The sequence below is a fragment of the Epinephelus fuscoguttatus genome, linkage group LG11, assembly GCF_011397635.1.
Source record: "Epinephelus fuscoguttatus linkage group LG11, E.fuscoguttatus.final_Chr_v1".
NCBI lineage: Eukaryota > Metazoa > Chordata > Actinopteri > Perciformes > Serranidae > Epinephelus > Epinephelus fuscoguttatus.
This window is the reverse complement of record NC_064762.1, coordinates 10,964,196-10,976,399: the sequence shown is the minus strand read 5'-3', so window position 1 is coordinate 10,976,399 and position 12,204 is coordinate 10,964,196. Positions and strand designations below refer to the sequence as shown.

General features: G+C 40.1%; 1 protein-coding gene across 2 annotated transcripts in view; it reads left to right on the top strand.

Moving 5' to 3' along the window:
- LOC125896762 (triadin-like) overlaps nt 1–12,204 on the top strand; it is a 33,293-nt gene that overhangs the window by 15,492 nt on the left and 5,597 nt on the right. For both annotated transcript variants that reach the window (XM_049589618.1, XM_049589620.1), the window contains 2 exons: nt 1,245–1,443; nt 5,207–5,248. In XM_049589618.1, coding sequence (XP_049445575.1) covers nt 1,245–1,443; nt 5,207–5,248 — 241 coding nt within the window. The remainder of the gene's footprint in view (nt 1–1,244; nt 1,444–5,206; nt 5,249–12,204) is intronic.

Here is a 12,204-nt window from a genome sequence, read left to right as displayed (position 1 = left end):
GTGATAATATGTCTTTACAGTTTGTTTTTGCTGCCACCAAGTGGCCAAAAAAAAATAAATCACTGAACGCATGTTTTAAAGGCGCTGTATGTAAGAATGTGGTCCAAACGGTTACTGTACTCAAATTCAAAATACTACCGCGAGTCGTGTCCGTCCCCCCTCCCCTACAGATTCGAGGTTGCTGGACAGCGGCACGCTGGAGACTGATTTGTTTGCCCACGGGCAGATGCCGTGGCAGGGCCGCGTCACCACGTCCTTGATCTTCGATTTTCCAGCGGACCGTTCGAGCAAGTCCGGCTTCTCTGCTGCTAACGCTGCTGCCGGGATACAGCTGAGGAGACTGCTAATGCTATGTACTGGGACACTGCTAATGCTGCTTGCCGTGCTGCTGTAGCTCAGTCGTTACTGTAACTGATGCTGAGACTCTACTGACTGTGTGACTGGTAGACGGCGGTGGGTGGCACAACAGGCCAAAACACAAATTCAAAACATAAACATGATTTGCGGACCGTAAATTTTTTTTTTAAATGCGAATATTCTGGCTGTACTATTGTTGTCGGTGAGATCAGTATGTTATATGAACATTATTCCTTCGTCTCTGTGACGTTAGGAGGATTTTACAACTATTTGCTTTAGATTTCTTACATATAGCTCCTTTAAATGGGTGCTCCACTAACCAAAACAAGACTTTGACCCAGAGGACTGTTCGTGTCCTGTTTGAAACCAAAAATCAACGTCATTTTAACTTTACCTAATTAACGTACCTTTGTCACATTGTTACATAACTAACGTTCATTACTGTTCATCGTTATGCACAGATGTCACTCTATTACATATATACATTAGGTAACAAATGTTCTTATTTTAAAACATAATCCTTTTTATAAACTTAGCCAAGTAGTTTTTGAGTTCGGTCTTAACATTAGTATACAGCATCTAGCAGCAAAAGTGAACTCGCCCTGCCCCCGCTGCTGTACAGAGTGCTGGTTGTGTGTTTATTCAAAGTTTATTGATACTGAATGTATCACATGTCTAAAATGCACCAGCTCATGTCTTTTTGGTCTCCAGTAATACAGCCACCAAGTTTGAAGTGCATCTGATGAATGGCTCCTGAGATATGCGAAGGACATACAGACTGAGCCTCTTCCACTTTTCTTCTACACTTCTTTAATGTCTCTCTTTATTTTCTGGCTTTATTTTTCATATTCACGTCTTAATGTTTCAAACTTCTCTCCCGCCCTCAGCTCGCTTCAACAATGAGCAGTCAAACCAACGGTGGGGAGGAAGCATCTCCTGCTCAGACCAATCAGAAGTCATTCTTGGATGAAGTCATTCTGACCTTCAGTTCACCGATGGCCTGGCTGCTGGTTGTGGCTCTGATCATCACATGGTCGGGAGTCGCCATCGTTCTCTTTGATCTGCTCGACTATAAAACGCTGACAGGTAACACGAGCCACTGTTGATTATTAATTGTTATGGTGACTGTCATCTTTTCATAGATTATTTGCACCATTCAATTCAACAGTCATTCAATAATTCCATCATAATGTGATTATTATGGGCTTGTAATGTTTTATTATTCCTTCAACTCATTCACACCCATTCTTCACATATCCTTTACACATCCACGTTTCATCTGAGCATCTCTCAACAACCATTCAGGCATTTTTGACTTCAAAAGTGGGCACGCTCTCATGAAGGTCATTATTTTCAACGTCCATGTGTTGAATTAGGGGACACACCACTGAATTTTTCTTTTCAACATGTCAGTGATAATATCTCAACATCTGTGCTGCTTGAAAGGTTCAGTGTAGGATTTAGGAGGATAAATTGGCAGAAATGTAACATAATATGAATAAGAATGAGATGTTTATGGATGCTTTCAGACCTAGAGTTTTCTTGCTTTGGTCTGAATCAGGGACTAATTTTGTGACAAAGCTGTATAATTGCCTAGAGTTGATTCATGTTCTCACGGCAGCATTTACAAGCAGACCAGATCAAATTCCTTGCACGAGAAAGCTGCTCTTAATTGGTCAGAATTTCCATGAGGGAAAAATCCAGGAAGTAAAGCAAACGTTGAAGAAGAGTACACTTGCAAGATGCACTCAGTCCCTCTAAATCTTACACACTGAACCTTTAACACTGTTTAAAGTGTTTTAAGTGTTGTGTGCTTCCCTTCACTTCACAGCTGGACGTATTGAAAATGACACACTGTTTTAAGGAGAGCATTTTCTCACACTCACATTCACCTCGACTCTAACATATATTAGTCCACCAGCTGACAGTTTATGTACCAGCGTAGAAATACAGCTGAGTACATGCTCCACTCCTTCTCATTCTCACTTATACATCATACACTGGTAGAATGGATGGAAAGGGCACTTCATGGTGTTAACATGCAGTTATTATTTTTAAATAAAACATTTATTTATTTTAAAGTTATGATTTCCCTGGTTTACATGTTCTTTAAAATTCCATACGTTGCCTGCTGCACTACAGAAACTGTCATCAGCTTTATTTCCTCACATATTTCTAATCCTATTATCTCCAGCTCATAACTTAATTGTCTCGAGTGATCAAATTCCGCTTTCTGTGATCAGACTTTAATTACTTCATTGTCGTGAGATAACAGAAAATGAATTTCCCTGAGAACGATGCTATGTAACTGATTGATTAAAGTAAAAGCAGCAGTCAAGATCTCCTTCAAACATTTTCAGTTCTGCTTAAGACTGCCTATTCACTGGCGCCGTGATCAGGCTTACAAGGCCATTCATTTATAGCTGGAGATAAAGAGAAAAGCTGCATAACATGAGAAATCAAGAGGGAGCAACTGTGCTGCGCTCTTTGGTGTGTTGTTACGTTTCGGTGAATGCAGAATCTGGGTTGTTAACGACCCCTGAAATCAAAACACAGAACAAAAATGTCACCATATTGACATGATGATATTCCTGTTATTATTTACTTTATACATAAAGCATGTCAGACATTTTGGGAAATACTGTACACTTACTCACTCCCATATCTGTCCATCATGTGTTCACACTATGAGCGACCAGTGTTGGGCAAGTTACTCTCAAAATGTAATAGCCTATACTACATATTACTAGTTACCTTCATTTGAACGTTGTAAAGCACTTTACAGTAATACTCTCTGTGCAGAGTATTAAGTTACTTATTAATATAACAGAGTTACTTTCACCTCATGTTGATTTTGAATGGATGAGGGTCATGTTATTTCACAGAAGCTCCAGTTTATTGCAGTTAATTTCAAATCCAGTGCTGCAGGTCTGACCCATTCATGCATTCACACACAGTGGTTACCACTTTGTATTAAAATGAAGAAATTGATAAAGAACAGTTAAACAGCCTAGACCTTTTTAAATAAATGAATATCCTTGGACACAGGGAGGGTCAGGCAGAGGATCAAAGCCCGATAATTATCAGATATAAATATTATAAATAAATAAATTAAAAAATATTAGTGGGTCTATGGTATGAGACTCAGTGAACAAATATTGAGGTTAGCACAATAAACGGAATGGGATGTGAGTCACTCACTATGACGAGCGCATATTAAAACACCAGGGCTGAAAGACCCACCTGCCAGTTCCCAGAGAGAGAGTTATGAGTAGGAACAGGACTGTGTGCCGGTGTTGCTCTGCAGTTGTAGGTAGTCTCTATATACAGACTCTACATTCAGTGAATGTAGAGTCTGTAGGGAAACCCTGGAGATCTTGCCTCCGGAAGAAGAGCAGAAGAGCCCTGGTTTCCAGTTGTAGGCTGTTTGTAGTCGGCATGATATTGACCAATCACATCTGCAGTTGTTGCCAAGTTAAACGGTCCGTGCGGTGAACTAACGAGGCGGAACACAATTGGCGTCACTGCAAACTCTGAATCCAAACCAATGGTTCAGCATATTTACTTATATGGAAGTCGGAAACGGAAATTCGCCTCCTCCGCTCAAATCAAACCGGAATGCCAAAAAATCGCGGGTCTACCCCCAGAGGCTGTATCGCCGTCTGCCGGAAGTCAGACGCCGAATACAGCCGATGGGTTCAGAGAATGAGTTGTAGGTGATGTGAGTGGAAACACATCCAACATATACTAGCATCACCTAGATGTGCCGATCACTGGGATGAGGAAATAGCATACTGGAGGCCAGCTCCTTATCCCCGCTGTATTCAGGCAGCCTTAAGATGCAAAAGCAGAACAGGATATGGTGTATGTCGTTTTATTAAAAGAAACACACTGAACAGAATAACGCACTGTACGCCATGACCTAGATGTGCTGATGACTGGTACCCTTCTATAACGTAGTCTGTAGTGACATGACAACACAAAACAATCTTTTGGGGTGTTTTTTTCTGGTGGCGCACCGACGGAAGTGAATCAGTTCAGATGAATGAAAAATAAAAACAATAAACTATTTTGGGTGGTAACATGACATACAGTACATGACACTGTAATATCACCCAAAATTCTGTTGGTAACATGTTATATTACTAAACCCCCAACCAGGAACCCTCTTGTTGTAGGGCAACAATGCTAAACACTGCACCACAGGCTACATGTAATTTTTAACAGAAGCCGGTGAACACGAAGCTACAAACTGACGCACGACCCTTGTTGCTACAGACGGTATGTTGGGCTTCAAATCAAAACTGAGCTGGCCTTGACCTTTTTCAGTTCTCCAATGGGAGAGAAGGGAGGAAAGAACTGTTTATTTAACACTAATAAGTAACAAATTACATTGCTTTTTCCATAAGACCTCATAGAAATGATAAATTATTTAGATATAACGGACCTGTAAAACAAAGCATTCCCTTTAAGTCTCATGAGCACAATGGTAAAGCATATAGCATGCACTGTAGTGATCTGAATAGACCTGACACACAAAGGTCAAATTGCCTCCAATCTTCCAACCACACAGCAGGAAATCAATAACTTTGATTTTGTAAAAGGTGTATTCCAGTGTGCAGTTCATTTACTGTGATAATGACCTTTCTATCAATTCTCATATCTACTCCTTTTCACTCCCACACATCACCATGTATTTGGACTATCCTACAGTGTGAGGATAGTCCTGCCTCACACATCCAACATACTCATCTTTAACTCCTCTCTTCACTCTCCTCCTTCCTTCACCCCCAACCCTTCACCTCTTCTCCATCCTCATGCTGTCAATCACCTGCCATCTCATCCAAAGAGTACACATCATACTGTGACGACCCCGTGTGTTTATCTCCTGGTAAAAACAACAACAGCAAAACCACTAACAGTTTGACTGCACTGCCTGCTTGTACTGGAGCGTTGCCTGCATCAGACCACAGATAATCGAGATATACATGATCTGTCTTCTATGTGTCCAGTTTATAAAATGTACGACTCTGTATGTAACATTTTAACCCTTGTGTTCCCCTTCAAAAAAGTTACATCCATGACCCTTCAAGTGGACAAAAATGTCCACTTTCTAGAAACTTTTGTAGTGTCCTAGAAAAGGTCACAGGGGGGTGATTTTTTGCATGGGGGTGTCATTCTGGGTGAAATTTCAAAATCCCAACTTTCAGCATGAAAATCCATTATTTGACCCTGTAATGCATTTTTATCCCATCCATGACCCTTCAAGTGGACAAAAATGTCCATTTTCTAGAAAGTGTCCAACAAAAGGTCACAAGGGGGGTGATTTTTGTCAAGGGGGTGTAATTTTGGGTTAAATTTGAAAATCCCAACTATCAGCATGAAAATCCATTATTTGAACCTGTAATGCATTTTTATCCCATCCATGACCCTTCAAGTGGACAAAAATGTCCATTTTCTGAAACAGTCAACAAAAGGTCACACAGGGGTGATTTTTGTCAAGGTGTAATTTTGGGTTAAATCTGAAATCCCAACTTTTCAGCATGAAAATCCATTATTTGACCCTGTAATGGATTTTTATCCCATCCATGACCCTTCAAGTGGACAAAAATGTCCACCTGTCATTTAGCCATTTGTCCACTTGAAGGGTCATGGATAGGATAAAAATGCATTACAGGGTCAAATAATGGATTTTCATGCTGAAAGTTGAGAATTTGAAATTTCACCCAGAATGACACCCCCATGCAAAAAATCACCCCCCTGTGACCTTTAATCTCTCTGTGAGGGAGTTTTGAATTTTGGAAATGGACAAAAATGTCCAGGGGTCACACGAGGGTTAAAGGGTAAATCAACTCTAAATCAGCACAAATATTGGTGCTCTTTCAGGTCCCCAGGTAAGCAGCTCAGCTTTGCTTCCAGTTTTCCCAGTGGCCACTCGCAGTATCACAGCAGAAAAATCCACTGCGGCCCAAAAAGCATTTTCCACATAGACCACAACTGTAAAAGTAACGTTTGTAAAATTGTTGACAGGACACCTCGAACTGCAAACAAGGTCAGTTATGATTCTTTTTATCATGGTTTTTTGATGTATTGTGGTTTTATATTTTGTCATTTAACATCATTACAATACTAAGTCTATGAGCCAAAGGAAACCCACGGGCAGGGCCAGTGAGAGAAACACTGCTGCGTATATTCAGTGGGTTGCACACTACAGAGGTAAACCTGGAAGCTAGAACTTTTTTTGGCATATGCATTAGGCAAGCAATTTCATAGGAGTAAATAGGCGCCATCTTGGTATCCAGTGTAGGTATTATTATACATGTGCGTGTTCTCGGTTGGTTGAAACTTTCCACCATCACTTGTTTTACACCAGTTGTCAACTTTTCAACTTTAATTTCAGTTAGCATGTTCATTTGCTCAGTCGCAAAACAGACAATGAATGATTGTTTACTCAGACTCTAACAGGACAATAAATATCTAAATGACAGATTTAAGTTAGCAAACTCGTTGGCTCAGTCGCTAACAAAGCAATAAATCTAAATGCTCAATTTAAGTTAGCAAACTCGTTAGCTCAGTCACTGAAGGGGGCAATAAACTTCTAAATGCAAAATTTCGGTTAGCATCTTGTTTGCTCATCACTAATAGGACAGTACTTGTCTTCATGCTAAATGTCAGTTAGCATGCTTGTTAGCTCAATCTCTAATGTGACAATAAATGTCTAAATACTAATCTTCAGTTACCAAGCTCGTTTGCTTAGTTGCTAAATGTCTAAATGCTAAATTTCAGTTAGCAAGCTTTTATCTCAGTCCCTAACAGGACAATAATAATCTAAATGCTAAATTTACGTTGGCAAGTTTGTTTGCTTAGTCGCTAAAGGAACAATAAATGTCTAAATACTGAATTTCAGTTAGCAAGCTTTTTTGCTTAGTCACTGAAAGGACAAATTAAGTAAAGGCTGAATGTCAGTTACCAATTGTTAGCAAAGCCACTAACGGGACAATAAATGTCTAAATACTAAATGTGAGTTAGCAAGCTCGTTAGCGCAGTCACTAAGGGGGCAATAGGCTAAGTCAAAAAATGCTAACTGTCAGTTAGCTAGCATAATAGCTTAGTTGCTAACATAACAATACGTTTAAATGTCTAAATGCCAAATGTCACTTAGCAAACTCAATAGCTTAGTTGCTAACAGGACAAAAGGCTAAGTCTTAAAATGCTACGTCAGTTGGCTAGCTCAATAGTTCAGTCACTGACAGGACAATAAGTCAATACTGAATGCCAATTAATGAGCTTTTTTTTGCTCAGTCGCTAACATGACTATAATTTAGCAAGTGCAAATCCATTTCCTGTTTGTGGAGCAGTTAGTAGAGGAGGGTTTAATTATACTTGTCGGTGCAACAAGTTGTGATAGCGTCCTCCATTTTTGACTGTCCAACTCACCATTTTGTCAGAGGGTAGCTCCTTTAAAATAGCTTACTATTGGTCAACAGTGCAAATTTGCAAGTCAAACATCACCAAAGTTGAACAGAGGGTGTGAAACATGCGGCAGCAGGGCCGACTGATTGCAGGCCATGAATCTTTCTAACTGCAGGGAGAGTGTGTATGGGCGTTTGTTTTCCAGAAAATGCCCTGTTAGACAAATGGGCTTTCACTCCAGTGGAACATTTTCAAACTTTTGGGGCTCTGGTGTAATGGGCCGTCGGAGCAATTGCATAGTACCATGTGTGACTAGCTTACTAGCCATGCTAGCTCTCATGTTCAGGGTTGATTTACCCTTTGAGCATCCTGAAGTTTCCTGATGTGAAACTTGTTAACTTGTTTGCTCAGGATGGGTTTTTTTTTTGCCTGCTTTCAAATGTAAACTGTTTGTCAGCCTCTCAGCTACAGATAGATGGCAAATTAAAGGGAAGAAATAACATCAAAGTCTAGAAAGGTGTTCAGTCACTGCAATATTCAGTACTTATAATAAATTCTCCCAAATATCTGACACTGTTTGAGAGGGTTGAACACCATTATTTGTGTTTTGATGATGGTGGTAGAGAGCAATTAGGTAAATTTACTGCATGGAAGCATCTTTAGTTGTAACGTTTCATTCATTTTGGGTTTTTTGTCTTTAATTTGTCTCCAGTTTGTGTATTCTTATATCCTTTTTTTAAAGCATGACAACTCAAAGTGTGCATGGGTTACTGGTGTTGATTGCATGTTTGTCTTTGTTTCCTTTGGACCTGCTAACAATGGTCAACGACCAAGAAGCCGTGTGATACACAAGTTTACAGCAGACATCCAAGAGCTGGGTTACAACTACTGTGTCTAATGACGACAGTAAATCTTTCAAACCGAATCATTTGTGCAATTTTGCAGATTTATTTTGTGGTGACAGCTGACATTGAAAAATACATTTAAGCTGATGTGGCCAACATGATAATCCATAAAAACTTCAACGGAGAGAAGAAAATACAGAGTCCCTGAATGAGATTGATTCATTTATCTTCCATATGTCAGGTGGCGATATCAATAAAAGTTTGAAATCTTTACTCTGAGTCGAGGAAACGTTCATCCCAGGGCCGAGGATAGTGCTGAGCTGAGGAGGAAATGCACAGTGCACAAAGGCAAAGCGTCTCCTGTACGTTGTGGTTATCTTCCATTTTCTGAGGCAAATATTTGCAAGTTGACAATGACAAAATGCCGGGCTGCGTTTTTAATCACAAGGCTTTTCTCCCATCATGACATTTCAATAAAGGCCAGTGTGTGTAAATGAAACAGCGAGGAGACATTCTCGGACAATAAAGAAGAAATGCAATTCGCCCTGTCGTTGTGAAAGAGCAGAGATAGAGCTCTGTGTGTGTGTGTGTGTGTGGAGAAGCAGCATCAAAATAATAGGCCTACAGATAGTATAGAAATGGGGAGACAAAAACACTTGCGTAGACATACAGTATAGAAAAACACAGTCTATGTCAGAGACAGAGCGCATGGAGACAAAGCAGCACCACCACCAACACTTAAATCAAACTCTCAATCTTTCTCTCTCTGACAGAGACGCAGAAAAATCTGAGTACCTCCTAATGTATGTGATTATTTCTGAAAAGGGAAACTACTTAGATTGAGACAGATGAAATGTTAAAAGCATCCAATGTTTATTTTCTAGTTGAGATCAGACATTAATGACGAGGGTGTTAAAACTTATTCACTATATCACTGTTCAGTGAGTGACACGTGTGAGGAAAGAAAGAAAGAAGGAAGGAAAGAGAGAAACAGACAGAAATGAAGATAAGAAGGATTGAGAGAAAGAGGGTAAGAAGGACAGAAGGAAAAAGTAAAAGCAGGGAGAGGAAAGAAGGTGGGGAGGAAGGAAACCAAAAAGAGAAAACAGGAGGAAGGAAGAAGGGAGTTAAACAGAAAGAGAGAAAAAAAGAAAAACATCCAGGAAGGAAGACAGGAAGACAGAAGGATAGAAAAGGAGAAGAAGTAAAAAAAAGAAAAGAGAAAGGAAGGAAGGAGAAGGGGAAAGTTGCAAAAAAGGAAAGAGGGAGGCTTGAGGGAGGGGCAGAGGAAAGTGAAAGGCAGACAGACAAAGAATGAAAGATAGAACGAAAGACAGATGTGAAGAAGGGAAGAAGCAAAAATTGGAGAAAAAGGGAGAAAGATGAGGAGAGAGGATTGAGGGGTGAAAGAATCAAGGGGAGGAATGAAGGAAAGAGGGGAGGAAGGAAAGATGGAAGGAGAACGAAAGAAAGAAAGAAGTCAAGGAAGGAAGGAAAGAGACAGAAAGAAGTAAAAAAACTGAGATAGAAAGGAGAAGGAAAGGAAGATAAGGAGAGAGGATGAGGGAAGTAAGGAAGAAAGGAAAGAAGGAAAAAGGAAAATAGAAGGAGAGAAAGACAGAAAGAAAGAAAACAGAAAGGAAGGAGAAGTAAAGGAAGATAAGAAGAGAGGATTGAGGGAAGGAAGGAAGGAAGGAAGAAAGATGTGAAGGGAGGAAGGAAAGCATAAAAATAATGAAAAACAAAGAGAATAAATCTCTCCGTCATTTCTCTTCTCCAGCTCTGGTTTGTTTCTTACAGCCACTTCCTGCTCTTTTCCTCCTGACGGTTTCTCAGAAGCCTCTGGGTTTATTCTTTTATCTCTGCGGCACAATTTGTATTTTTAATCTCTTTTCTTTGTGTTTTATCATTTTGATGTGACTGTTAAACTACACAAACTAAAGGTGGAGAGACGCAGGCGGGAGATTAGAGACGCAGGCGGGAGATTAGAGACGCAGGATGAGAGCATGAAAATAAAACTGAGACAGAAAATGGATTTATAGAAAGTGGAGAGGAAGAAAAGAGACAGAAGAATCAAAGAAAGAAGGATAGAGGAAAAGTAAAGTGAAAGAGAGACTGACTGAATGAGTAACGGCAGTAAAGGGACAACAGAGAGTTGGCAGGGGGGAAGCTAGCTCTCTATTCCTGGTGTATCTGTGTGGAGTGCCAATCAAAGAAATGTCAGTGCATTAATCAGCTGTTTATGAGGATCCATTATACGCCTCCTCCACACTGGGCAACAAACAGGCACAAAGCTTCTCCCACCTGGGAGGGGGAATATTAAAAAGATCAATTAATGAGAGCAGCTGCTGGGACAAAGCCGTCGTGAAGAGCAAAGAAGTGTCAAAATAAAACTGAAATAATTATAATTTTGGGTGTAATTGACTGGCTTTGCTTTAAAATGCCTCCTTTGCATCATTAAGCACCAGAAACGTTACCGGCTTTGTTAACCGTTGAACCCTGACGTTACCCGTCTCCTGCCGTGTGCATTTAACACACACATTCACTAATGAGTCCGCAAAATTATATGTGGTGGAAGTCATCAGAAAACACAGATAATAACAGTAATGAATCAGTAAATATCTTGATAGCGCTCTCATTTAAGTCATCCTTTAAAAGCGATTTATAAATTGTAGTTAACAGCTTTATTACCAGTTAATAAAGCCCTTATTAAGGCTGTTTAGATAAGCAGCCCTAGGCTTCAATTATGCTTTAGAAAGCCTCTAGCATGAGTTTTGGACGTCTAGGGACAACGTGTCAATTTTCACTTGTTGCGTGCATTGTGTGTTTTCAAAATAAATTTTAGTTCTGTGTTCCCACATAGCTTTCATCACCCAAAACTATTTTAAGATTAGGAAACAAAACTGTTAGCAAAGGTGAGTTGTGCAGCATTTCTGGCGTGTGTGCCTGGTGCTAGACCAAAAACTAGTGACAGAGCAATTAAAGACTGTGAGGCAGAGTCCTGCACAGGTACATCTTTGAAAACCCGCACCTGCCAACACCTGTAAAGCTCAGTACCAGAGCTTAACCTGTCATTATGTCTAAGTCAAATCTGCATCTGCCTGTGCACGTTAATGAAAGTCCTGCAACCCGACCCACACCTGTGATTAAACACACACAGGCTACAGTCGCTTACATTAAGCTGGGTTCTCCGTTCTTGAATTACAAATTCAGCGGAGGAAAAGTCTCTTTCACTGTCGGTGCTTGATGCTGGAATGGCGAAAACATTCTGTGCAATCACTGCCAGGTTAGGAAACATTTTAGCATGCTCCTTCCTCCACCATAAAACCTCAAAACGATCCTCCTTGGGTGTCTTGAACTTGATGAAGGCTGCCACCTCATCCTTAGGCTGCAAAGTTTTATCTCTGGATTCCTCCACGTCGGGGTCAAAGGGGTCAGAGGTTCAACATGTGTCATTGACTTTCAAAAAAGGAATTGCGGCTTGATAAGAGTAATTTGGGTACCAAAATATTACACACAAACTGCACATCTTTTTCATTTGTTTTATTCTTAAAATTAAAAAATATATTTTTGTTCACTCCCACTTTTA